Source organism: Ailuropoda melanoleuca, chromosome 1, assembly GCF_002007445.2.
Source record: "Ailuropoda melanoleuca isolate Jingjing chromosome 1, ASM200744v2, whole genome shotgun sequence".
Classification (NCBI taxonomy): Eukaryota; Metazoa; Chordata; class Mammalia; order Carnivora; family Ursidae; genus Ailuropoda; species Ailuropoda melanoleuca.
The window spans coordinates 126,402,732-126,430,150 of record NC_048218.1 but is presented as its reverse complement, the minus strand read 5'-3'; the positions used below and the strand labels follow the sequence as shown (position 1 = coordinate 126,430,150).

The window sequence follows — 27,419 nt, the reverse complement described above, 5'->3', positions numbered from 1 at the left end:
AACAAAATATAAGGTGTAAATAGAAAATTTCTTTTTTTTTTCCTTTTTTAAAACAAGAGTTCACTGAGAATCAGCAATAATAGAATATGCTGTAGAAACTATTCTCTACAAAGGTTGATCAGCATTATTTACAACTGGTACATTGATACAAAAGAAGGCATACAAGTTATCCAAGTCGCTTTTTTTTTTTTTTTTTTTTTTTTTTGGGGCTGACAGGTCTATGCATTGTGTTATGCTTAACACCCAGAGCTTTTGAGCCTCTATGGCTGGCAACAAGTCACAAGATCTTCAGGCAAATGGGGGTGGGGTGGGGTCGTGTGTGTGTGTGTGTGTGTGTGCGCGCGTGTGCGCAGTCAAGGGGCTGGGGTGGGATGAGCAGAACAGAAGTACCCAAAGGGTATCACCCTAATAATGCTTTATAGGCTGGTCCAGTTGAACTCTGTTAAAACAAACCCCAAGAAAACCTTTTATTTGCATTCCATTTTTCAAGCTGTGAGTTTTTAATACATCATTATAAAGTAAACCTGTGGTTGATTGTGAAGGAAGAAACACCGTGGGTTTTCCCTTTTTGCTCAGTTTTCCAGAAATGTCCTCACCTTGGTCAGAGCCAGTCTTTCACCAAGTAAGCAGCATTCGGTGGGGAGCCTCTCTATTCCAGCTTGCAATTCAAGATGCAGACAGCTAAAATGTTTAAGCCAATTGAATTGCTCCTTTCGTCCCTGTCGAGACATTATTTCTCAGAAGCAGCCACTTAATCTCTCAACCTTTGTTTTCCCTCTTTGAGTGTAAGAGTTTATAAATCAGAGGGTTATTTTGTTGCTGAGACTTTTTTTTTGTTTTTTGTTTTTAACTCCTGCAAGTTTTACAACTTAAAATAAATTATAAAAAAACAACAGACTTCTAAAACCGAACGAGACAAAAAATTGTGCAAAAATAACAAAGATATGTACATACTTTTCAGTCTGAAGAAATGTACAATAAAAACATAATTCAAAGAACATTTTAAAAATATAAACATTGCTTAAACTTTCCTACGTTTCATATTGTTTCTGAAACTATTCTGGTCAGTTAGCTCTGTAATATAGTAAAACATAAATTATTACAAAATTAACACTATAAAAATTTACTTTAAGAATATCTTCTAAACTTTTTTTCCAAAGGGTCTAACCTGTTTATAATTTCTTAAACATTTTATAAGTCTTAAAATCTGCCTTAACTTTTTTTTTTTAAAAAGAAAAAGTAACCACCTTCCCTTCAATTTGTAGTCTCTTTTTCCCAAGACGTAAATAAACCGGCATATAAGTGCACTTTTAACACTGTAGAAATAAAAATGAAATCATCTGAACTAATGTCCTGGTACCTAATATCAACTCCTGATTTTTAAAAAAATCTTCATTTTATATTAAAAATTTTAGGAATCCTATAAGAAACACGGTCAGTGCAATTCCATTGATACAAATCACTCCGTTTGCCTCCCGTCTTTGCGAAATCCAATGTGGTGAAACGTTAACAGTAGTCTGATCTTTGGGTTGTGGGGATGGGAAGGAAAACTTCGGGGTAGGGCTGAGGGTTTGGGTCCAGCTGTGAAACTGGCATTCATTTCTGTTTAGGGATGAAGCAAAACTTCCTAGTTCATGATTAATAGCACAGAATGCCTGTTTCATACGGTGAACTCCTTTCCTGATTACCATTCCCTAGCAGAGCTTGTGGTATTGCTATTTCCTTCAGAACTCCAGTGTGAACAGTTTCATAGCTGTAGGGCTCTAGCTTCTCTCTTCCCGCTCTTCCAAATAGCTTCTTCACTAAGCGGTAGCTGGGCTACGACACCTCCCTGGGATGGCTGTATCCGAGGTGGGGCTGCTGATAACCTAGCCAAAGCTGATCAATGGTGTGCTGACCGTAGGGGCCCCTGGGGCCCAGGGCACGGAGGAGCATGGGCAGCGCTGTATTTATTCTCATCAGGTGTTAACCCTCCATGGAAGCTTTGCTCAAACCCTTCCTGCCCCCCTAGCCCTGCTTTTCCTCCTCTTGCCTAGTCCCCCCCCGGGGGGGGGCAGCTTGTGAATTTCCAGCGCTGTGGAAGCTGCAACTCAAGCCCTGAGTGGCTTCCTGGGGTCTCGTGCCCTTCTCCCTGGGATTTCTCCTTCTCTGGTTCGCCTGACTTTGGCGCCCTCGTACACCCGCACCCTGGAAGGGGTTCTGCCGCATGGATTCCTAACGAGCTCAGATTATCAGTCTTTTGAGGGATATCCTCCCCTCTGCATGAGCTCTGCCTCCTGCCACCTTCCAGGCCCATTCCAGCCCCTGTCCCTGACCCAGCAGATCCTCTCTGAGCTGCACAGCTGGACAGTGGTATTCTCCAAAAGACATAATTCCATGGCCATTCTTCTTCGTTTTGCCCATAGCATCTGGCTCCTGCGGGGCTGGTGCAGCGCAGAAACCTGACGAGGGCGCTCAGCCTGGGCGGGGGTTTGGGGTCTCGGCTCCCCAAACACAGGCTGTTCCCCAGCAAAGCCCCTCCCCCACATGCCGTCCAGGGGGGAGCCGGTGCGAGCCAGCTGCTTCTGCATGGCCAGTGGGGACCCGGTAAGCGGCAGGGGGGGAGGGGGTGGAAGGGACGGGTGGGAGAGGTCGAGGAAAGGAGCACTGCACGCGCTCAAGTTCAAGGTTTCAGACAACGCCAAGCGGGAACGGACATTCGGCCTGTCTGCTCTCGCGGCTGGAGCGAAATGATGGTGCAACAGCAGCGTCGGAAGCTAGAGGAGCGACCCCAAACTTGGAAGAACGAATACACATGGCAAATGAAAGAACCGAAACAAAACACTGGTATTGTTTTCCGTAAATCTTAAATTTACGTTCTTTCGCCTTTTGCTTTTTTCTTCAAAACTAAAAACTGGTCAATTAAAAAAGGAAGAAGAAAGGCCAGAGCCACAGGCACCCGGCCCAGGAAACAGACTCTGCCCGGCTGCGCGCTCCCCTCCCTCCTCCTCCCGCCTCGGCCTTGGTGGCCTGGCATAGGTTTGGAAGCGGCTTCACAGTCTTGTTATGGAAGAGTCCTTATCCTGCCCGTTCTGTTTGTGGTCTTCTAGGAAAGAAAAGAAAAGCTTGTTTCAAAACCATACACTTGGGATGACTGGCGAGAATTCGAGAACAGAGGCTCTGTTCTTGCAGCTGTGATACTGAGCCACCCTGGGCCTAAGGCAGAGGCGAGGAGCCAGTGAGACGCCAGATGCGGAGGGCTCGGGGCTCTGGGCTTGGTGCACGTGATGTGGCCACGCAGGTCCTCTCTCGGGGGAATACACAGGGACACATCCCGTGGACCACATGGAGGGGTCCCCTCCTGCAGAGAGCACTGGAATAATGGACCTGTACCTTTTCCTACCTAACCTGTAGACCACATGGAGAATTCTCTACGGAAAACGTTTAGTGTTGGATGAAGTATAGAAGCTTTGGGTTCAAGTTACTTAGCCTCTTAGTCCGGGCACCTTCAGTCTTAACACGAGGATCATCATTTGTCCCTCACAGGGTTGCTACGAGGGTCTGATGTATGTAACGTATGTAAAGGGTGCAGCATAGAGAAAAGCCTCAACAAATGCTATTTTATTATAATTATGTTTGTTAAGGGTGACTGTGTAGGCAACAGGTGCACCCTGCAAACTGTGCAGGAGGCCGCCGCGAACAGGGGCAGGTTACCAGGGCATAGGCCCCCCTACTCCACCCGCACCCCGCCCCCCCGGCACAGAGGATAGGCTGCAGGTGCTCAGGCACAAAAAGTGACTCAAAGTGCTGGAGACTCTCCTTGATCTGGGGATACAAAAACTACTTCCCTATAATCTTCACCCAAACATGACCCAACATGGGTGGTGAAACCCCAGAGGCCAAAGTGCAGACAAACATATTTCAATTTGGTATCTACAAAAGCTACAGCACATCGAAGATGACGTAACACAGCCATGCATGTATTTTTTCCTGTCACGTAGAACACGCCCGACCCCACCCCCTACCCTCCCTCGGCCCCCCTCAGAGGCACACACACTCCACTGGAGAAAATCATTTGTACGCTGACTACTCTCACACTGTTTGTAAAAACTGCTAGATGTACCCCGGATAGTCCCACCGTGAAACCACATCTTGATCAGTAGCCACAGCTCACCAGAGGCCTAGAGAAAGGGCTGATGGATCAGGGCCCCGAGCAAGGCCCTTCGGTCAGCTCATTAATTCTCACAATAACCTCAGGAGGTAGGTGTCACCTTTGCCATTTAACAGGTGAAAACACTGAGACTCAGAGAATGTGCCTAATATCACACAGCTGCGATTAATAATCGGGGCTAAGACTTGTGTGTTTGTTATGTGTCAGGCGTTTTCTACAGGCTTTATGCAAATAAATTAATCCTCACAAAAGCCATACGGGGTAGGGGCCATTACGATCGCCTTGTGGGTGGGGAAACTGAAGCACAGAGAAGTTAAGTAACTTAGCTAAGGACACACAGCTACTAACAAGAAGGCCAAGCTCCAGAAGCCAGAAAGCTATGCTCTTAACTGGAGCTGAGGTGTGAACCAGGGTCTGTCCCAAGGCCCTCACGCTCTCGCTGATGACCCCATGTCCTTCTTCCCCTGTGACTTACCGGCCGGCTGTGTCCTGGGCTGGATATGCTTGAAGGGCTGGGCTGTGACAAAGCTAGGCTGCTATTTTTCCCGACCTGAAAGACACCAGCGAAGTCCCACTCAGATCCACCGGTGTCCCGCGGCGCCCAGGGTACAACAGCGCCCTCCAGTGGTGTGCCATCTCAGATGGCAGAGAGGACACAAATGGCTCCGGGGGCACCTCCCGTCCAACAGGGAAAGTGGAAAGGAGGGGAACTCTTAATTCTGCTTCCCAGATGTGCCCTGTGAGTTTCAGGGATGAGGATGAAGGCGTCTGGCGAGAGGTCTCGCCCCTCCGGGGGCTGGGAGGCACTTACCCTGCAGAGGCCCTGCTTCTCCGCCTCTGACCTCCCAGACCCGTCCCAGACCTATCTTGCTCCCAGCCCAGACTCCCTGGCACTAGCTCAGGATAAAAGCTTGCCTCTTATTCTGGGTCGGTTTTCAAGGCCACGGGACACAGTGAACACCGTGCTGTTCTTTAGGAAACTAGCCAGTCAGGTGGGAGCAGGTACGGGGGCGGGGGGAGGGGGCAATGGGTGTGGCCATCGGGCTCCTCCCCTTCCTGTCCTGGGCACGTGGTGGGCGGGCTCCTCGGGTGAGTACCCTGCCCACCCACAGGTCCTCCTTGGGCCTACAAAGAGCTCGTCCTCTGTGTTAACGCAGCTTGGCATAAAGACGTCTGTCTTACACTCGCAGTCTTGTTTTTCTGTTCAATTTAACATCTCTGTGGGAAATTCTGGTCTTACACCTACCAGATACAATTAAGTAGATTCCCAAAGCACATATTTACCTTGAATTTCTTCAACCTACATCATGCTTCTCCCAGTCTCCTAACAGAATTGCAAAGGCCTTTCCCCAGCACTTGGCCATCCCCAGGGGTTACGCTGGACAAAGGTTTTCTAAATGGCCCAGTGACAAGAACCCAGGTATCACCCACATGAGAGTCAATGAGGGCTAGACCCGAGGCAGCTGTTCAAGGCATCAGCTTTTTTGATTTCCCTCCTGATAAATACTCTGGTAGAGGCCTGTCTGCTCCTTTCACCACTGGTTTTGACTAATTCATTGTTTGCTAAACATTTCATACAGTCCTGCTGACCCAGGGACAAACGGCAACGTTGACTCAGTACAGAGACATTCCATGAACACGGAGGCATGGAGGTTAAGAGCCCAGACTCCAGAGCCAAACTGCCTGGGTTTAAATCTCCGCCCTACTATTTCCTTGCTGTGTGACTGGGCATGTTGTTTAACATTCCTGTGCCTCAATTTACTCATTTGTAAAATGGGGGATAATAACAGGTAATGAATGAATATATCTGAAGGGCTTGGAACAGAGCCCATCCCTAAATAAGTGTTAGCGACTAGAACTTTATCTAAAATGGGTGACACTAGGGGGTGCCTGGATGGCTCAGTTGATAAGTATCAGACTCCTGACCTCAGGGTTGTGAGTTCAAGCCCCGTGCTGTCAGGGTGTGGCCTGTAAACCAGTGCAGTGGCACCCCTGACCTGCTGACTCAGAGTCTGCATTTAATAAGAACCCCCCCAACACACACCCCCAGGGATTCCTGTACACATTCAAGTTTAGGAAGCCCTGGTTCTGCCCTTCATTGTCCTGAGGCCTGGTGGTGGCCCTGACTAGCAGAGTAGTCTCAGGGCTGGCCCTCCTCCCTTACACCCCTGGAATTGGGGGTCAGACCCTGGGACACCTGCTGCAACTGCAGACGGGTATGAATGTCCCAGGCTCCAGTGCGAGGACCTACGTCTCCCCCTATCTCACCTTGGCCTCAGTTGGCAGCTTGCCTGGCCCTTGGGATCCAAACGTGCTGTCTTGCATGTGTCTACTTGTGATTTGTGAATCCCCCTCAAGATGTTCTCTTCGTGAGGTTTTAACTAGCCTCATATAAAGACGACATAAAACATTAAAACATCTGTTTAACAACTGCCTCTCATCTCTCCGAAGTCCTCATCCCCACACAGGGCTGGGCTTAGGTTCCGGCCCGCTTAATTCTAAACCTGGGCAGCCGCAGCCCACCGTAAGGTTCCGGGGCAGGCTTGCGGGCTCAGCCCTCCGCCACCGCCGCCCTCTCCTGGGTGCCCAAGTGGCAGCACCTGGAGGGGCTGTGGGCCTCTCCTAATAACTCCCCCACTCCCACCCGGGGGGAAAGACCAGGCTTGAGGACGTCTGAGCTTGGACTCTTCTCTCCCCATCCTCCTGGGCTTCCTCACCATACAGCCTCCTACTTGCACGGTGACATCATTGGACACTTCTGTGCCGGTTGGTGTGAGATGCAGTTTTACCGTAGGAGCGGGAACAGTCAGTCACCCGGGAGGCGGCAGCACCAGCCACCACACCCCAGATGGTCCGCCCCCCACATCACTGAACGTGCCTGGGCCTCGGGCTCCTCCTAAAGGGCTTTCCAGAAATCAGATTTAATGAGATCGTCCTCAGAACTCAAGATACAGAAGAGACAGAAGTGGAGAGGGAGCTCAGCATCGCCCCGTGCCTCAGTTTCCTCGTCTGTAAAGCGGTGATAACAAATGCACCAACCGCTCTGGGTGGCGGGGTTTAAGCAAAGTGACACTTGCATAGTGCTTAGAACAGCTCAGCACACAGTGAGAGCCGCACAAAGTACGTGTCCACTAAACCGTGCTCAGAAGAGAGGGTGCTCTCTGTTACCGGCCTGAGCCACCCGGCTCAGCAGGGGCACTGCCCAGCCCCCTCCGCCCCCCAGAGCCCACGAAGGCAGTGCCAGGAGGCCCCTGGAAGCACGGGTCCCTTACCTGCCGAGAGGAGGTGCTGTTAACGGGATCGGGCACCGGTGCGAGAAGGCTGGGCGGGGTCTTTTTGTGAACGCTATTCATACCAGGCATTTTAGTGATTTTACAGGCTTTGCTACTAGAACTCGAGTTCTTACGCTTTTTTCCTTCTGATTTGTCAAAAGAGAGGGGCAGCGAAGACACGGCATTGTGTGAGGCCAGAGAGAGGTCCCCTGCAAGGGAGGGCACAGAGAGGGGACAGGAGTCACTGCTGCCGCCCACCGAGCCCACGTGTCTCACTATGTCCGCGGGGCCGCCGGGCAGCGAGGTCCGTCCTGAGGGCTCCAGTTTGGCACTGAGTGGGCTCACCCCATTGTTTGAGTTGTGCACAGACAGACTGTTATAGGGAGGGGCCGCCTGATAGGAGTTCAAAGCTGAACTGGCATTCAAAACACAGTTCTTTTTGTGGGGCCCTGATAATGGAGACGAGAGGGATGTCTGCAAGGTTAATGAGGAGGAGGAGGAAGTCGAAGGCTGCGGCTTCCTCTTTTTGTTACTTGGAGACTCGTCGCTACGGGCAGACAGGTCTTTGACTTTTGAGGATTTGCTGGTTTTGGTTTTGGATGGCTTGTGGGATGGGGAAGGGATGACGGCTGGTATCGGGGACACGGCAGATGGGGCCTTGAAGGTTGAGTCCATGATGCTGAGGGTTGCAGCCACATGGGGGAAAGCTGTGGTGTGTGACATGAGGGCGCTCGGGTCCGGCGACGCCACAAAAGCTGCGTTTGAGAGCATGGCTGATGTCATTATGTAAGAAGAGGTGAGTCTCGAGCTGATGGGAGCTGAAGGAAGATACACAGCACTGGGGTTGTTGAAAGGCTGGGAAACGGATGCTGGAACGGGGGTGGTGATGTGGGCTGCTGGCGAGGGCATGGGGCTATCTGCCGCAGGAGGGATCTTCCTAAACATGAGAGAAGAGTGAAAGAGAAACCGTGAGAAACAGGCTTGGCAGCGCTCCAGAGGCTTGAATACGTGTGAGCGGCAGGGCTACAGAGAAACCCCGGTCGGACCACACTATGGAAGATGAAGCCTGGAAAGATGGCGGACTCTGAATTATGGCCCTTCCCTGTGGCTCCCCCCATTGCAACATCCAGCAACCTAGTTTTAATCACTTTCAGGTTCTCAGATCCTTTTCTCCATGCTTGGCTACCGGATAATGGCTGATTTGGGTTCATGAATCAAGTCGACTGTTATTTAGAATATAAAATGCCCCAACAGTGTTCTCTCCCTCTCTCTCCCTCTTTTCTTTTTTTGGCAGTGATGACGGTGATTTTTAATGAGAAGTAGTCATTTCACAGGTAGGTCCTAACTTGAAGTCTTCAAGAAGTGTGAGGACAGGGCTTTGCCACCTGCACCTGGGGGACAGCCCTGCACACACACTGCCTTTCGGGCCTTCCCAGCAACCCCCGCCCCCGCTGCTGGCAGGCCAGCACCCTCTTGCCTACGCTGTCTGCAGCCTCCGCTTTATTCTGCAGAGAGGCATGAACACGTGAGCTTGGGCTGCTGGCTCCGATTTATTCTTATTCACCTCACCCGACCTCAGCTCTTGCTCTGAGGGCTACAATGGGGGTGTGGCTGCACTTCCACAGTCTTCCCGTCTCTGTGCTAGGATGGGGTGAAATGACAGGGACCCACAAGGATCCAGAGCAGGGGGTCAGGAATTTCCAGTTTTTTCTGAAGACAGATGCAGGATATGGGCACAGGAGAACACATGGTCGGGGGGAGGGGGTCTTCCAGAAGGTTGGGGGGTGCCTGTGAGCAAACTCCCTGCCCCCTGCACTGTGTGGGGTCCAGGCCAGCACCAGGGGGCAGGTCACTCTTGGGGCCTTCCTGGAAACTCCGTCTGTGGACTCCCACCTCCACTCCATGGTCTGGCTCGAGGTTGCTGCTACTCTGGGAACTGGGAGGAGCACAGGGGTCTTGGGGTCACCATTTGCTCCTGTTTTTTTTTTTTTTTTGCAGGAAAGGATACTGACCTCAGGAGCCAGGTGAATATTTTCAAACAGGCACTTTCCTATCTTTCCCCTTGCTCCCCCTCCCTGCTTCCCTGGAAATCATTTTCAGTGTAGCTGAGCCATCAGGAACTAACTCTCTCTTTGAAAGCAGCACTTGAAGGTGGGCAGACTTGGGACTTGCACCCCCAGGCTTTGAGCAGGTGTGAAACGGGGCCTCTCAAAATTCCTTGGCTCCTTGGAAGCCGCAGGATGGGGTGCCCCTGGACTCCAGAAAGAGTAGATGCTGAGGAGGGAATTCCTCTCCTAGCGCTGCCCTGAGGACTCGGTTTTCTGCCTGCAATCTGGTGGAGCTTATGGCTTCCATCTTTAGGGTGGAATCCAGAGGAATCCTTGAATACAGAAGCACAGGGTCCTTGAAAACATCAGATCACACGGATCAAATATAAGAGGAAAAACGTTGCCAAATCCACTGTGGCTGTGATGGCCTTCGGAAATCTACTTTTTCTTAAGCCCAAAGGACGTAAAGGTCCTGTCGGTCAGTGCTCCTTAGTACTTGTTGCAATGAACCAATGAGTGAATGAATGGATGGATGGATGGGTGGGTGGATGGGTGAGCGTGGACTCTCGGCAGCAACATAACTATGCATGCGGGGCAAGGACTCCCACGACAGCAGACCCGAGAGGCCTGGACCCGCCCTTCAAACTGTCCGGCACTGCACAACCCCGCCCTGACGCTATCGGGAGGACTTCTCGGGAAGTGTGATGCTAGGACACTCTCCCCGCCGTCTCTGTCGCCAGCCTGCTCCATCTTTCCCTGACTCCAGTTTCTTACCAGCTAAAGTAGGGATAGAAATACACGCGGGCAGAGGTTTGGCAGTGACTTGTTAAGAAATGTTATTTACGGATACCAGATGGCTCATTTAGAGAGGACCCCAATCAATGGCCTTAACCAGGATCGACTATGAATGCCCCGCTTTATAATTTTCCCATTAAATCGCGTAAGTGTGTTTCGACTCGTGAGGACAAGCAGGGCTGAAGTCGTCGGTGTTACCCGGCTGACACCCGGGGGAGGCTATTTTCTTCGTCTACCTTCTGTCCCTTTTCTTCCTCTCCCCACTAGTCCTAAGTGGAGGGCAGAGGCGGAGGGGAGAAAGGGCAGGGGAGAAGCAGGGCGAGGGGCATGTGGCGGCTCACCGTCCCGGGAAGCCCCTGCCTCCCGCGCTCAACAGTTTATGTGTTTTTCTAGGTGGATGGCAGAGGACTTCAGCTCTGCGGGCTGTGCCCTGGTTTCAACTTTGCACGCTGGCCTAGGGAAGTCCCATACAAAAGCCCACAGATGCAAGAACAGCACTGACAGCGCCCCTCCTCCCCTGCCAGCTGGCGTGGAGATCCAGATGCTGACCTGGCTGAAAGAGAATACTGTGTTGGCGTCTCCTGATGCAGAGTTAAATGCTTGTTAAAGAAAAAAGAGTCTTGGCCGTTCCTTTTCTTCCTAATGTCTTCCACGCCCCCATCGGCTGCCATCCCTCCAGGTTCGGGCCCGTCGGGGCCTGGGGTTTGGGCAGCGAGGTTGAGAGGGCAGCGGGGTGCTACGCTCTCCAGAGTTGACACCCAGGCAGCCCCAATGTTGCTCAGTGACAGCAGATTGGTTAGGCAAGTCCTGAAAAGGGGGGAGGGACCTGATGCCCTGGGGCTCGGGTTTCTGTGCCTGAGGAGGAAAGGAATATGGAGCTTGAGCTGACAGGACACCAGGTAGCGAAATACAGATCAACACATTCCTTCCACGTGTCCGGGATTTACACTTCCACAACACAGGAGCGCAAAGGGCTGCGAGAATCGCCAGGGCTGGCTGCCATCTTGGGGGAACAATTGCACAAGGGTCAATCACCGAAACACCGAGAACCCAGGAGTCCCGCATGCAGCGCCCGGCGGAGGCGGTTTAGAGCGGACCCAGGCAGACACGGAGGGCGCCCCTTGGACACACTGAGCTGTCACTGCAGTGAGAAGAAACGATAAGCTTCTCTTGTGGCCCTTTCCTATTTGGTAGTAAGTGTCACCATGGAGTGCACTGGGACTGCTTCCCGCACCCCCCCGTGGGGCTGGCTTCTGCTAGAAGGTTGGCTCTGGAGGCTCTTTGGGCATCGCAGTGGAAAGGGGCTGAGGTGCCACAGCTGCTGGGGAGAGGGACCAGCTCTGAATTCTGCTCCCGTGTCCCCACAGCACCTTCCCGTTGTCAGGAACGCCTTCTCACGTTTCCCGGGCTTCCCTGGGAGGGGTGAGGAGCTTGGCAGTGGCTTTCCTGAACCGCCTGGGCCTAGACCTGAGAGGTCCGTGATGCTAACGGATTAGGATGTCCCCGGGGCTCACTTTTGTAGGAGTGGGGGCGCGGGCTGGCCGTGCATTACCGAGGGGCCAGGACGCAAGCCCCGTGTGTGCTGTGGTTGCAGAGGGATCTAGGTTGTCACTTCTTTACGAGGGCATTTGCCTAAGTCAGGAAGTTTCCTTCCCTTTTTTATGAATCTCCTGTTAAGACGTAAATACACTGGGAGATGTTGGAGAAGAAAGGGGGCTCAGAAAATGGAATATAAGCTGGGGTGTGGTGGGGAGAGAGCTCTAGCGAGGCGGGAAGGGCCAAAGACAAGCTTAACTAACTTCAAACATCACTCAGGATCTGCCTGTTGGCCGCGGTACTTATTTTTTTCACAGGACATTAAACAATTAGAAATTGGTCCATAACCATTGTGAAATTTTTAGTTTTGACATTGTAGCATTAACATTATAGATAGAGGCATATTCTTAGTATTCTTAAATGTTCTTAGTCATAGCAAAAAGGCCCTTTAACACTCTTAAATAAACAAGGTCTTTTCTAACGCCTTTTTCACTTAGTTTAGAAGATTACCAACCCGAAAATGATCTCCAAAGAGGACAAAGCATACCACACGTCGTATGTGTCCCTGAGAAACTGTGGGAAAGCCATTAAGTAGAACTGGCATTTACGAATTAATCAGGGATCCCGATTTCAGAATCACTTTGTTCTATGAAAAGCCGACTACCACATTCATCCAGAAAGTTAGAGTTCAGACAGTCGTGGGGCAGCTCGGAGCGTATATTGCACAAAAACGGCTCACTTACTTCCACATCTGTGAATTCAAGTGTTTTTCTACCATGGAGTTTAGTGCGAATCGAAAACGATCCCATCTTCTATCAAACACATAGTACCCTCGTCCCATGAGGCGACTCCCGAATGAGCAAAACTGTGAGGGGAAAAAACATTTTAATTTTGATTACAGGTTAATAAGCTAATATAAACCATGCAGAGAAAAATAACATTCGCACAAAAACACACAGGGGTACAATTTTACTCAAAATAAAGAAGCAAATAGTACTGAAGCCAAAAATATTTCTGTGGTGCTTTTGTCTGTGCCCTTGATTTTTTGCAGAACCTCGCGTTAGGACTCAACAGTAGTGACATTTAATTTTCTGTGGCACTGAGGGCTACCTTCTCTACACCTGGGATCCAGCCAGTATCATAGGTTCAAAACAAACACACACACAAAACCAAACCAACAAAACAAAACAAAACCAGTAGCCAGGGGGATTTTTCAGCACTGCCTGCTTATGGTATCATCCGTCTTCCTCAGGGACTCAGCGGTTCCCTGCTTCTCATCGCAGTAATGGACACTGCTTGTCCTGACGCAGTCTGCCAACTGGTCAGAGCTTTCCTATCTGTTGTCAACAGAGCCACTTCACTTCCAATGAGGCCATAAACTCCTTCCTTCCCCAGTCCTGACCTCACGTCCACCTCTCAGCACTTGCAAGCTGCCCTGCGACACATCACCGTCACCACGCTTCCATTCATGCTGTTCCCTTGGCTTGTTCATGCTGTTCCCTCTGGTCCCTATCTCCTTCCTTCTCTTGAAGTCCCAATTCTCCCCTGCCTGAGCACCCTTATCAAGACTCTCATTTCCAATGGCCCTTATCTGACCAACCTCGTCCCTCTGAGCTCCCACCACACACCTATCGCATGCTTTATTACATTTCACCTTGGAATTGCTGCATGGCTGTTTTATGTTCTCTCTATAGAATGTCTATGTGCCTCGCTTGATTTTAAATGTATAAAGGCTAAAGCCTTGTTCTCTTCTTCCTCCTCCGTATGAGGGTGGCAGGGAAAGGATTTGGGCTAAAGAATGGATTGGAGAGACAAGGTCCTACAAAATGTTTAAAGCAAATCATCACATTTAGAACACGTGGCTGAAATATGAGCAGTAAGATGTTTAATGAACATCACTGGATTATGATGTTAGGGCAACCAGAAGGCCAGCGGACAGAAATGCGAGAAGCGACCTCCGAGAAGGTGACATTTGGCTGGTCTAGAGCTGAGGAGAGTCTGCACAAGACTCTATAACTCAAATACAGCTTCTCCCCCTTTCCTCAGACCTCCCAGCAGCTCCCTGGCCTCTATCCCAGACAGTGCTGGGTTTGGCACTCATTCCACAAACCCTTCCTGGAACCAGCCTTTGGAACGGTTCTTCGGAGGAAATGCAAGACCTTCCCTTTGTTTTATTTCAGCTTATGTTTTGGGGGTTTTGCATTAAAATTTTGTCACCCATCAAATCTTGTACTGCTGATGAAAAACTCTTTCGTGCACTTTCCTATCAAGTGCTTACAGATCGAGCAAGAAAATATACAAAGGGGGGATTCTCCAATGTGGAAGCTGGTCCCCAGGAGCACGTGGGAGCTGTTCCAGGTCAAGACATCTTTTCTTCTTTCGTCCCAGTTGCTAAAGACACCCTGAATGACCGTTTGTGACAAAAAATGATTTAATGTATCAACTGACCATGAGAGAAAGGATAAAGCAAGGAAACAATCCATGCGCTTTCCATTTAAATCAGCAAAACATTAAGGGCACACAAATCCGCCATACCCAGAGTTGACCTAATCCACTGGAGCCTGGCAGCCTGGCAGTTGGACAAATATCCCATGCTCTGGAGTCTGGCCTTCTGGTGGAGTCCAGTATCTCTTTAGAATCGGAAGCTGGAGGCTCCCTATTGTCTCTGCTACCTAGGTCTCTAATTCCATACAGATGCAAGGTTAACCGCCCAAGAGGCTCCTGTTCTCCGCCGCATAGCGTGGCTTCAATGGCACTGCCGATCCTCACTGTGCCAGCCCTGTGCGGACTCCGCTGATGGCCAGTCTCATCCACTGCCATCCCACCCGTACTTCTCCCCCTCTTTTTCCTGCCTAATGGAGCCGCCCTTTTGTTCTGGTATCTGACACAGCACAGGGAGCAGGGAAGGGAGCGGGGTCCCTTCCCAGAACCCTGAGATGAATCATGGCTCCTTTCATCCTGTGTCACTGCAATCCCATCTTCTGAGCCCCTGGTTGGTGTAGGGGTGGGCACGTGACCCATTTCTGCTGGGCGGAAACGGAAGCCTGCTGGGGGAGCTCACTGGAAGATTTCCTTCCTTAAGAAATGATATAAGATAACACCTTAGAAAGAGACTCCCTTTCTGTTTGTCCCTTTCCACCCTTTGGAGAATGCTGGTGGGTGAGGATGTGACATGGGAGCTGTTGCAGGCACAGGGAGACCGTGTACGACAGGCAAAGAGGCTTACGGAAATTCTCCGTCAGCAGCACCATATTGCAGAGATGCTGAACCCAGCTGGCAATCACCTACCTCTGGACCTCTTGTTCCGTAAGATGAATCACTGACTGTAGTGTAGACACTGTATACGAGTTCAATGTTCTATTCCTGGCAGTTAAAGGCATTCCTCCCTGTTCCTATTTCTGCACTGGCCAAGCAGCAAAGTCTCAGGCTGTTGGTGAACCACAGGTCACCATCATCCACAGAAACAGGAAGTGAATTTGGCCTTTATTCATCACACAGATAGAAGGGAGGAGGGACTCACTCTGTCTTGTCACAGTATTGGCTTTTTTAAAAAGATTTTATTTATTTAAGCAATCTCTAAACCTCGTGTGGGGCTCGAACTCACAACCCCGAGATCAAGAGTCACATGCTCCACCCACTGAGCCAGCAAGGTGCCCCCAGTGCAGGATTGATCTTCCCTGCACAGCCCATGACATCTAGGGTTAGTCAAAGGTAACCCTGCAGGGCTCCAGCTGGGACCCGAGCAAACGGGCCATGGGGTTTGACTTTGGCTCCATGATGGTAGCACAAAACAAAAACAAGCCTTCAGCTCACGCCTCCTTACAAATCCCACCTCAATTTCAAGGACTTTCTGAACTGTCAAAAGTGGACTCTTTCAAGGAATTGGGAAGGAATTGTACCTTTTCATTAATCAGTAATCATGCTGATGTGAAATGCTTCTTCCTCTCTTCAACACACACCTACACACACACACACACACACACACACACATTCTCTCTCAGTTCTGCTGCCACATGGTCACACCTACTAATAACAATAAAACTCAGAATCAACAGGGGAGAAAAGCAGCTAGGGCTCGCACCTGGCGTACTGCTAAGACAGACGGTTTCCAAAGCAGGTGAGCTAGACGAACTCTGGAAACCAGAGGCTCCATTTTTAGCTGGGCAGGGCCGCAGGGTCAGCTCCCCAGTGCACTTATATAAACACCATTTCTCAGGCATTCTTGCTTCAAGGTGGACCAGGGATACTCGGATGTTTAAAGGATTATAACCAGTAGGGGGCCCTGCCCTTTCCTTCTGTGATTTTCAAGGGTAATTCGAAGGCAATCATTCAACCCCAGGGTAAACCTTTCCATCAACCACTGTTCTGGCAGCCTCTCCTTCGGAATGCGTGCTGTCTGGCAGGACGACCTAAATGCCTGCAGGGCACTGGCAGGGGAGGGGAGGGAATGCAAGGATGGAAACACGGTGGCCTACCGCAAGAGGTCTGGGGTGGTGGGTAGAGAAATGACAGTCTAACTTCTCGGGTTCGTCAGCTCCGTCCATCTCCCCTTCATCACTTGATAGTCGGCTGGTGAGGTCACTTCCAGCGGGGGGCAGGGGGGGTTCTGGGGTGTAGCCACTGTGATTTGAAGATGTGCTGCTGCTGATGCTATTTGCAGATGATGGTCTGAGGGCAAAGGAGAACAGACAGAATGAACTTTGCTAAGGGAGGAAGACCCACCCGGTTGAAGGGCGCTCGGAAGGCAGACCGATCAGCTCTCTCAATACATCAAGGAAGGAAGGTCAATGGCAAATTTACGCGAGGGAAACATTCAGGCTGAGATCAGGTTAGCATCAACCAGCTTTCTACAATGATCCATGGTGCTTAGGTTCTGCCCTGCTGAAGTTCAGGCACCAGGGAAAACTCCAGCAGTATAAGTGGAATATAAAATACAGTAATAGAGAATTAACTTAAAACTAGTCTTCTAATGAATTCAGTTACAATTACTCATCTGTTTGCATGAAAGTAATTTGTACTTGCCATGTAGTTGCTTCTTCCTGAAAGTGAAAACTGACAGGAAGACCAGCCAAGTAAACAACTTCAAACCATTACCAGAATATCATTCGTGATGGAAGATAGCCCTCCACTTGTTTTTTGGCTACTAAACTATAGCTTTATGAAATTATCACACTGGCATGAAAAAAGGTTTTGTCCCAGTGATGGGGCACAAGTCTCTTACTCCACAGCCACATCTGTTTCTTGTATTCTTTTTCCTTTTTTTTTTTTTTTTTAGTAAGCTCTACACCCAATGTGGGGCTTGAACTCATGACCCTAAGAGCTGCATGCTCCACCGACCCACCGACCAAGCCAGCCAGGCACCCCCAGATGCGTTTCTTTTTTCTTTTTTTAAGATTTTATTTATTTATTTGAGAGAGAGCAGAGTAAGAGAGAAAGCATGAGGGGCAGGGGGAGGGGCAGAGGGAGAGGGAGAAGCAGACTCCCTCCTGAGCAGGGAGCCCAACACGGGGCTGGATTCCAGGACTCTGGAATCATGACCTGGGCCTAAGGCAGACACTTAACAGACTGAGCCCCACCTGGGAGCTCCAGATGTGTTTCTTAATATTGAGCCACACGTAGTTTAATTGTATCTCCTGAGGATGAATGTTTCCATTTAACTCGTGACAAGCCCCTAGAACCACAGGCTGGCATGGTCGGCTTACAATAGGTGCTGAAGAACTATGCTTCTCAATGAAGGAATAAACAAGTTCCTTGTGTAGGAACCATCCAGAAGACCTCATCTCGATGAAGGCTGAGCTTACAGGAAAGCAACGTCACAGTAAGAAGCACTGTATGCTTCACCAGCAGCAAAAACCAAAACAGGCAAAAGCAAAAACAGACCAAACATATCTGTGTCAGTAAAAGACTTAGAAGAGGAATAGTCAGTTATCAGTTGTTTTTCCTGCTTCTCCATTCTTATCAGGTGTTTGACCAGGGAGAAATACAGGGAGAAAAAGAAGTTTGGGAGGAAAAAAAATCCAGATTTTTTTTTAAAGATTTTATTTATTTACTTGTCAGAGAGTGAGAGCGCGAGCGACCACTCCTCCGCTGAGCAGGGAGACTGATGCGGAACTCGATCCCAGGACGAGTTAAGGCAGACGCTTAACTGACTGAGCCCCCCAGGCGCCCCAAAATCCAGATCTTTAAAAAAAATGGATTTTCTGCATTCTGCTTTGAGAACTGCCCCTTCGAGCAACATGCAGCAACACTGTTGATTTCCTCCCTTCTCCCTCATTTTCACTCTCAATTCCTTCCAGGTGTCAAATAGCTGAGTTCAGACCAGATCCTCAAAGCACAGTCCGTGAAAAGCAAAGCCACAAAGGTGGAAACAATCCAAATGCCCAACAATAAATAGATGAATGGATAAAACATAATATGGTATATCCAGACAATGGAATATTAGTTAAGTCTTAAAAAGGAAGGAAATCCGGACACAGCTACAACATGGATGAACCTTGAGAACGTGATGCTGAGTGAAATAAGCCAGTCACAAAGGACAAATATTGTATGATTCCACTTATGTAAGGCACCCGGAACAGTCACGTTCATAGGGACAGAAAGTAGAAGGGTGGTTATCATGTATCGGGGATGGGTTCAGAGTCTCAGTTTGAGATGACAGAAAGTTCTGGAGATGGATGGTGGTGACGGTCGTGCCACAATGTGAATGTACTTATGCCATGAACCTCTACACTTAGAAATGGTTAAAATGGTAAATTTTGCCACAATAAAAAAAAACCAAACCCACAGGAAACCAAAAACAAGGCTGCAGGTGGTTTTTCAGTGTTCCTCTAAGAACTCTGTTGGTGTGACAATTTGTTATTGACTATCACCTTCCTATATTTATGAAAACAAAGATGCCACTCATTCTGCATGTTCCAAGGGTATAGTCCAGAGAACACATCACCTCAGGTGCATTCCCAGATACTTACTCTCCTGTATCAGAAGGGGCAACAACATTATTGCCTATTTACAGCTGAAGACCAAAACACTGAAACAATTTTGATAATGCTGAACCATATAAAGAAAGAAAATGGCATCCATAATCCTGCCACTCAAGATCAAGTGCTATTACCATTTTGATTTATATCCTTCCAGATTTCTCTACGGTGCATACATGGGCACATGCATTTTTAAGCAAGAACTGGATGACACTGTATGTACTATTTTGAGACATGCTTTTTTTTTTTTCCAGCCTAGTGATGTTGTAGAAATCTTTCCATGTGTAGAACTGTATCATCATTTTTAATATTCCCCAACATTCCATAGTATGGATATATCATAATTTACTCAACTAGTCTATTGATGGACATTGACATTGTTTCCAAAATTTCTAGCAGGCTCTTTTTGAGGCCTTCCCTATGGTGATAGGACCTCCTTGGCCTGCAGAAGATAAAAGTGATCTGGATTTTGTTAAGTGTGATTAATAGTATTTTGGTTATACAGGAAAATATCTTTACTTTTTAAAGATGCATGTGGAAATCTTTAGAGGTGAAATGCTGTATCTGTAATTTACCTCAAAATGTATCATCAGAAAATGTACATGAAGTAAATACAATTGCGAAATATTAATATTATAGCTGTTAAAATCAACAGTGTTGCTTCACACCTAGCACTAGGTATGCACGTGCTTGTTTTATTATTCTTTCTACTTTTCTGTACATGGGAAAAATTTCATAACAAAAAGTAAAAAAAACCCTCAACAACAGAAAAAAAAACAGAAAGTGAGCTAGTAGTACAGATACATGTAAGGAAATAGCTAAAGAACTTCCTGTTATATGGGCCACATGGATCGAACACACCTGTCTCCTCATCCTCCCAAAACACTACTAAAATCACAGTAAAAGGATAAAAACGGTAGGGCCCCGAAGAACAAAGAGATCAGCAGAAATATAGTAATCCTTATGGTGATTACTTCCCAGCCTCCATTTCACTCCTAAACCAATAATGGAAATCTCATTCATCTTCCTAATGATTGGTTTGGAAAAGGGTGTGAGAAATACATAAAAATTTTTTTCTGGGGGGAGGTTGCAAAGATTTTCCTCATTTTTAAAACGAGACACAAGGAAAAAGTGGTCTTCACCTTCTTCTGGATGTCTCTGGAAGTGCGGCAGCCAACTTGCTATAAACTTTGAAGATGAAACCAGAAGACTGAGGAGGATGGAGTGAAAGAAAGTCAGGGAACGAGAGCCAATTCCTCATCTTTGGGGACTGCTGCTCTTTCACCTCTGGGCTTCTTGTCATGTGTGATAAGAACATTTTATATTACTTAAGCATTTAGTAAGATTAGGTTTTCTGCTACTTGCTCCTGAAGCATCCCGACTGATACTGTGTATACACGAGACTAGAACATACTTTCAGAACACAGAATGTGTCTGGAGAAGCATAAACCGCAGGGTAAAGAGCTGACCTACCACAGAGCCTCTGAGAAGCAGGGCACCTGGACCTACCTTGAGCTGCAAAGGTCATGGGTGAGGTGAGGGCTAAACCTAGTGGGAAAGTTGAAAGTCTTCCCATGTGGTAGCTGGACCCACAGGTCAACACTACGACCTCACACAGCCGATGACTCACCATTGCCCCTGCCAGACCCCAGCCCTTCCCATCAACTCTCCAACAAGGGAATAAAAGTTTACTCTCCAGAGAAACTGAACTGGAGAGACCCTAGACAAGGGGCTGCCAGGCTCAGCAGAGAATAGGAGAGAGGCACAGGGCTGGAAACAAGGTGACCATGGGCTATCTCGAGTCAAATCCTCAGTGGGCATTCCCAGAATGCCTATCACCAGGCACATCATGGGGAAGTCTTACCCTGAGAAACTGAATGGCCCGGGGCAAAGACTTCCAGATCGTGCCTTTGGGAACCCTCCAAAAAAAACTTGATTGGTGACCTGATGACCTTTTTGTTGACAGTCCCACACACAAAGACTTCCAATCAGCCTGTTAGCACTTCTCTTCTAAATGTGAATGGTTAGGGATCACTGAACATTTCTGGAACATCTCCATCATGAGAATGACCAGCCAAACATCAAACGCATGAACACACACATGAAAGAAATGAAGACAATGAAGCAAAGAGGAAAAAACCAAAAAAACACATCTTAAAAATATTAGAATGGTATTACCTCTGCAAAATGATAGTATCTTGCAGGATATTATAAGAAGCAATTATAGGAGTGTGGCTCAGTCAGTTAAGCATTCAACTCTCAATTTCGGCTCAGGTCATGATCTCAGGGTCTTGAGATCAAGCCCCGCGTGGGGCTCCTGGCTCAGTGGGGAGTCTGATTAAGATTCTATCCCTCCCCCCTCTGCCCCTCTCCTCGCTCATCCTCTCATGCACTCTCTCTCTCAAATACATAAATAAATCTTAAAAAAAGAAGCAATTGTAAGAACTTTTTTTTATCTAAGGACCAGATCCTAAAGATTAAAAAAAGTGAATCATAAACCGGTTATTTCATATACAGTTTTGAAGGTAAAATAAAAGAAAATCTTTTAGAAAATGTAACAGGAGATTGAGAGAGCAGGAGAAAAGAGGTAAGAGAATGAAAAGATCAGAGCAAAAGGTCCAACATCCAACTAATGGGAGGCCAATAAAGAGAATAAAGACAATAGAGGGGAGAAAATTAGCCAAGATGTAACATACGAAATTATCCCTGAAACAGGTGCTCATAGACTGAAAGGATCTACTAAGTACCCAGTACTATGAATGAAAAAAGACCCATATTGAATGATCCCTGTGAAATTTCAGAGCCCCAGGTTTCAGATATTAAAAACTGAGCATATGCAAAGAGAATGCTATCAGACTTCCCAATAAAAACCTTGATGCTAGAAGCCAATAAAAAATATCTTCATAATTCTGCAGGGAAATGATTTTCAATCCAGTTATATACTTAGAGAGATTATCAGTTATATGTAAGGGTAGATAAAAACATTTTCAGGTGTGTAAAGTTTCTAAAAATTGACCCCCTTTGCACCTTTCCAGAGGAAGCTCATGGAGGAGATGCTCCATCAGAATAGAGGAGCAAACCAAGACAGAGGGAGGCAATGGGGCCCAGGAAACAGGTACTCTAACACAGAGTAGGTAGAGAGAGCCCCCAGGATGGCAGCAACTACTGTTTTTCCTTCTAAGTCTTTTGGTTCTATTTGACTTTTGAATTATGTGTCCATTTTTACTTTGATTAAAAAAAAAGTTTAATCAAGGAAAGGAAAAAGAAAAAAGGGTTGAAATACTTAATAATAAATTCTACTTGCCAGAAAAAAGAGAGATGAGGGGAGGAGAATCCTACAGAGTGAAACTGTCCATGGAAATTTGTGTCTAGAGCAGAATGGGCTCTGAGAGCAGAGACAGAATCATGAGTGATGATGTCTTGTTTTACTCAAGATATAGGCACCCTCCTGGCAATAATGAAATGGGGGATGCTTTCAAGACCTTCCAGCTCTGATCGCTGTACTTCAGGGCAGAACCTGAGGGAAGGAGCTTGCGGGAACCAACCTATGTCTCAGAAACAAGCCTTGGTGAGGAATGATGGGGAACGGGGTAACTAGTCATGAGAGTGTATTGGAAAGTCACTCGAATTTGTTAAGCTGCCATCCACCCTTCTGATGTCAGCATGACATCACCTGCCATTCTCCATTTACCAGCCTGGTCTAAAGACTATGCGACAATCAATGGTCCCTATCCAGTCCCACAAAGGGAAACTTAGGGAAAGTTCCCTTCTCCACCCCTTTGAGGAAGCATGAGCATCAGTCTGTCTGAGTGCTTTGGGGAAGAGAACACAAGGCAATTGACCTTAACTGAGTCCCTACTATGTGCTCGGCAGGGAACATACATTTTCTCATCCAATTTACACGCTGCTTTAGGTGGGTGTAAGTTATCTACATTTCTCAGATGAGGGAATGGGTGGCAAAGCTAATAAGAAGTGGAAATGAGGGGCGCCTGGGTGGCACAGCGGTTAAGCGTCTGCCTTCGGCTCAGGGCGTGATCCCGGCGTTACGGGATCAAGCCCCATGTCAGGCTCCTCTGCTGTGAGCCTGCTTCTTCCTCTCCCTCTCCCCGCTTGTGTTCCCTCTCTCGCTGGCTGTCTCTATCTCTGTCGAATAAATAAATAAAATCTTAAAAAAAAAAAAGAAGTGGAAATGAGAGTTGATACTATCTGCTTGACTTCAAAGCCCCCCATACTGAGAAATGGATGTAGGAAAAAAACAGAGGGACACACATTAAGTCAAGGCTTACAGTGTAGCAATAACATTTATCCTAATGAAGCCCAAACTGGAGTTGCTTTCACTCCAGAATCATCTCTGCCCTTTTCCAGGTATCTAGAACCTTCTGCCTCTCTCCCCACTACCCGTGCCAGTCTAAGATTCCTTGGATTTTTGTCATTTTTATACCTTTTTAAAAAATATTTTATTTATTTTAGAGAATGAGAGAGATAGAGTGAGAGAGAGTGTGCTCTGCAGTCGCAATGAGCAGTGGGAGGGGCAGAGAATCTCAAGCAGATTCTGCGCTGGGCGCTGAGCGAGTAGCAGGGCTCCATCTCAGGACCCTGAGACCACGACCTGAGCCGAAACCAAAAGTCAGATGCCCAACTGACTGAGCCATCCAGGCGCCCCACTATTTTTACACTTTAAGATTAGATGTGTGAGTGTCCACAAGACAGAGGGGAATATGCCCAGATTCTGTCAGCACTGGCTGCCATGGCCTACCTTTCCTCCCTCCCACCTGGGAGCCAGAGACTGGCTTGTCAGAGCCTGGCTCAACCCTCTGTCCTCCTCCCCCTTTCCACAAAAATCCTGATGGGTTTGGTTGGGCTGGTCATCCATAGCCCTGGGACTTTTTGGGGCATGTAATATGTTCCCTTAGAGTTGGGGCAAAGAAACAGAGCATAGGGGTATATTATTCAAGGGCCCCAGGTTGGTGAATAGCAGCCAGGAGGATGGGCAAATGGAAATCAGGTGGCACCAAGGCCTTTATTTACCCACCCTGCTTTCCATGGAACACTACTACCATTCACTAGCAGCTACCATTAATTGAGTGCGTACTAGGAACTTGGTACTTCTCACCTAATTCTTCTGAGCTCCACTTCACAGATGAGCAGTTCGAAGGCACAGAGGCTCAGAAACATGGCCGCACTCATCTCGTTAGTCAGCACGGAGCTGATATTTGCACTTCCAACCTTGTGCCAGCCCTTGCTACTGACTTTAACTTTTCCAGCTCTAGACCTAAGTTCTTTTTTCAGGAACCCTTGACAAGAGCAGGTTGTAATTCAAGAATATGAGAACTGAAATATCTTCAAGGTTACCCAACGATATGTAAAAAATAAATTCACACATGTTAGCATTTCCTACAAAAGGAATTCACCATTGGGAAGGGATTACAGTATTTCCATTCATGTGTGATATATATATATATTTTGCTAATTATAGTTGATTACTGTGATTGAAATAGCTATAATATATATTATATATCACTAATATGAGGAGATAAATGTTGTTTTAAGTTTTATGCTAGGACATTAAATTCTTTTTTTTTTTTAAAGATTTTATTTTAAGTGATCTTTACACCCAATATGGGGCTCTAACTCACAACGCCGAGATCGAGAGTCACACACTCCACTGACCAAGCCACCCAGCCAAGGCCCCAAGGAGGACATCAAATTCTGATCATGCTTTTTCAATCTCTGATTGTGTGGGGGTCTCATCCTAACTAAAACCAAGTGTGAAAGGAAGTTATTTCCCACCAAGTTTTGAACCGAGCTCATCCCTGAGTTTTCTGGAGTTTATATCAACTGTGAAAACATCCTTAACAATTATTCTGTTAGCCAACACTTGGCCTCATCCTTCCTTTCAGAGACATTCTTTTTGCTGATGAACCACACTCTTTCTGCTTCCTTATGAGAACATAAACACCTGGCATTTCTCTACTGACAAACATTCCCCTGAAAATTAAATTAAAAAAGAACATTAACAATCTGCTCTTGGGGCGCCTGGGTGGCTCAGTCAGTTGGGCGTCTGGTCATGACCTTCAGCTCAGGTCATGATCTTGGGGTCCTGGGATCGAGCCCCACATCCGGCTCATCAGGGGTTCTGTTCAGTGGGAAGTCTGCTTTTTCCTCTCCCTCCGCCCCTCACCGCCACTAGTGTTTTCTCTCTCAAATAAATAAATGAAATCTTAAAAAAAGAAGAAGCTGCTTTTAAGCCTCCACTACCTGTTTTTTTTTTTTTTTTTTAACAGCTGCCCCCTGGCTCCTCCGTTAAGCCAGGTACTCTGCGGGGGGATGAGAGGTGCCTCCATCCGTCAAAATCTACGGTGAACCTATAATAAAAGATGGTTTTCAAACTGGGTTCCCTGGAGCCCTTGGGGACTCCAGGGGGATTCCTCGGATGGGCTGGAGGACAGCAGGCTCTAGGTACATGTGTGATGGGAGCAGAGTGGAGCTAGCTTTAGGTGGAGCAGGTCTCTGCTTTTATACTGGGTACCGTGTTAGGTTCTGTGGGAAGAAAAAAGCTCAACAGCCACAAAAAAGTTTGAAAGCCACTATACAGAGACTTGAAGCCTCTCCCGGAAATCTGGAACAGAACTGCCTGCCTAACTCCAAAGTTCAGGAAAGGTAATACATATCCTTAACCAAATTCTGGCGTTACCGTGAGAGGTAGTTATAAAATGACCCTGCAAAATGACGTGACATTAAGTCGGTGGCAACACCAGGGCAACGGTTATGACGCAGGAAATGGGTGCGGGTGGCTGTTCCACTGGACCGTGTCCTCTGAACCTGATGCCGACCTCGGCAGTTCCGACAGAGGGACTCTGGCTATCGAACGGGATCAGGCTTGTACCAAAGTGGAACGCAGGAGGGTGAGAACCCAGCAGATCCGTCCCAACTGTCATCAAATACCTGCTTTTGCTTAAACAATCAACTCCTTCCCCTTCTTTTCTGTGTTCTCTTAATTCCTGCTTGCCGACCGGACAGTTACCCTTTGAGATTCACGTTGTACGTGATCAGATAAGACCACCCTCTGCACTTCTCATTATTTTATTATTAATGTTTCCTTTTCATGAAGTTATGGATATCTGAGTCTCTTAGCTTCTAAACTCTGAATTCTTGAAAAGCAGGATCTAACTGCATTAATCTCCGTGCCCTTGCTTAAAAGTACCTGACACAGTTCAGGTGTACCTGGGAGATAGCGAGGGTTGGTTCTAGACTGTTCCATAGAGCCAGTATCGCAATAAAGCGAATCAAATACATTTCTTTTGCTTCCCAGCGCCTATAAAAGTTATGTTTACATTACACTGTAGTCTGTTAAGTGTGCAGTAGCATTATACCTAATGAACATGCTTTAATTTAAAAATATTTTATTGACACAGAGACCCAAAGTGAGCAAACACAGTTGGAAAAATGGAGCTGACGGACTTGCTCGACGCAGGGTTGCTACAAACCTTCAACTTTACGTAAAAAGGAAAAAAATGCAATCTCTGCGAAACGCAATAAAGTGAAGCATGCTGAAAAGGAGGTATGCCGGCACCTTGCTTATGGAGCAAGCACTAGACAAATAATTTTGGATGAAGGGCTCCCTGTCCCATTACCTGGAAATTGGTCGGCTGCTCAGGACTCCACTGCCCATCAAAACAGACATGCATGGATTTTAAATCACTCCTAATCCAAATGGTTTTAATTCTGTTTTCTGTTCTTTCCTCTCTCCAGGTCAACCAAATAAAACCCCAAACAGATGGCTCAGCTTTCTTGGTGTGGAGGGAGATGTAAGGACAAACAGCCTCTGTGATGCCAATTTTCCTTTCGCCCTGATCATAGGAGAGTTGTGGAAAAAATTCACAAAAAAATAATGTGGCAAATGGGCTCCTAAGGTGTGATGACTACCCCACTATGTGTGCCAGGAGTGTCCAACTCATCTAAAAACGCAGGCAACCGGAAAGTTGCCCAGTGGCTGATATGTCACCCTTCCAGGTATTAATTTCCAGATTAGTCTTGCTCTGTCTGATAAAGGTCTGCTATGAAGATGATGATGGTGATGATGGTGACAGCAGTAAAATCCACCAAACACTATGTGGCAGGCACTGGCTGGGCCCCTTACGTAAGCCCACGATCTCGCTTAAACTTCACAGCCGCTCTAGGAGGTAGGGCTGTTACGACTTCCGTCTGCCATGCGATCAGACCACACACGACCCGGCAAGTCACTTGACCTAGTCAGTTGACCTAGGACTCAGGGCTTGTATCGCCAAAGTGGGACTTACCTAGGAAGCACAGAGTTAGGTGGCCTGGATTTTGCAGGGGACGCAACTTTCGGTTCTGGCCCAGAGCTCCCTGAAGGTCCTGGCAGACAGTCCTGCGCTGGCCCGGGTTGGTTTGGAAGTACTTCCCTCGCCGAAGTCAGGAGATGCTCTTTATCTTTAACTTCTTTTTCCCGGGACTTGGCTTTGTGTTCTGCCAGGAGGAGGTCAAATTGTTTTTTCCGGCCCGGGACTGCCCTCCGATGGCTTAGCGAATGTGTCTAAGGAGAAGAGAGATGAAAAGCACAGCCTCTTTGATCAGCACATAAACCTGCTTCCCCAGGCCCTCCGTTTCAGAAACAGCA

The 27,419-nt window shown here is 47.7% G+C and overlaps 1 protein-coding gene and 1 long non-coding RNA gene across 20 annotated transcripts in view; one reads left to right on the top strand and one right to left on the bottom strand.

The window, feature by feature from the left end:
• Positions 1 to 207: 207 nt before the first annotated feature.
• The window catches only part of ATXN7L1 (ataxin 7 like 1), a 232,869-nt gene continuing 205,657 nt past the window's right edge, over positions 208 to 27,419 (bottom strand). For 16 of the 19 annotated variants that reach the window (XM_002913630.4, XM_034666633.1, XM_019806706.2 and 13 more), the window contains 7 exons: positions 27,079 to 27,335; positions 16,277 to 16,469; positions 12,545 to 12,666; positions 10,815 to 11,120; positions 7,423 to 8,359; positions 4,626 to 4,700; positions 208 to 3,085 (listed from right to left, as the gene is read on the bottom strand). In XM_002913630.4, coding sequence (XP_002913676.1) covers positions 3,044 to 3,085; positions 4,626 to 4,700; positions 7,423 to 8,359; positions 10,815 to 11,120; positions 12,545 to 12,666; positions 16,277 to 16,469; positions 27,079 to 27,335 — 1,932 coding nt within the window. In that variant the 3' untranslated portion in view covers positions 208 to 3,043. The remainder of the gene's footprint in view (positions 3,086 to 4,625; positions 4,701 to 7,422; positions 8,360 to 10,814; positions 11,121 to 12,544; positions 12,667 to 16,276; positions 16,470 to 27,078; positions 27,336 to 27,419) is intronic. The other 3 variants (XM_011233034.3, XM_011233055.3, XM_002913631.4) reach the window with 3 other exon arrangements.
• LOC117803409 lies at positions 8,718 to 10,807 on the top strand. The gene is made up of 3 exons (XR_004627246.1): positions 8,718 to 8,756; positions 9,421 to 9,446; positions 10,659 to 10,807. It is a non-coding gene; the product is annotated as an uncharacterized LOC117803409 (long non-coding RNA).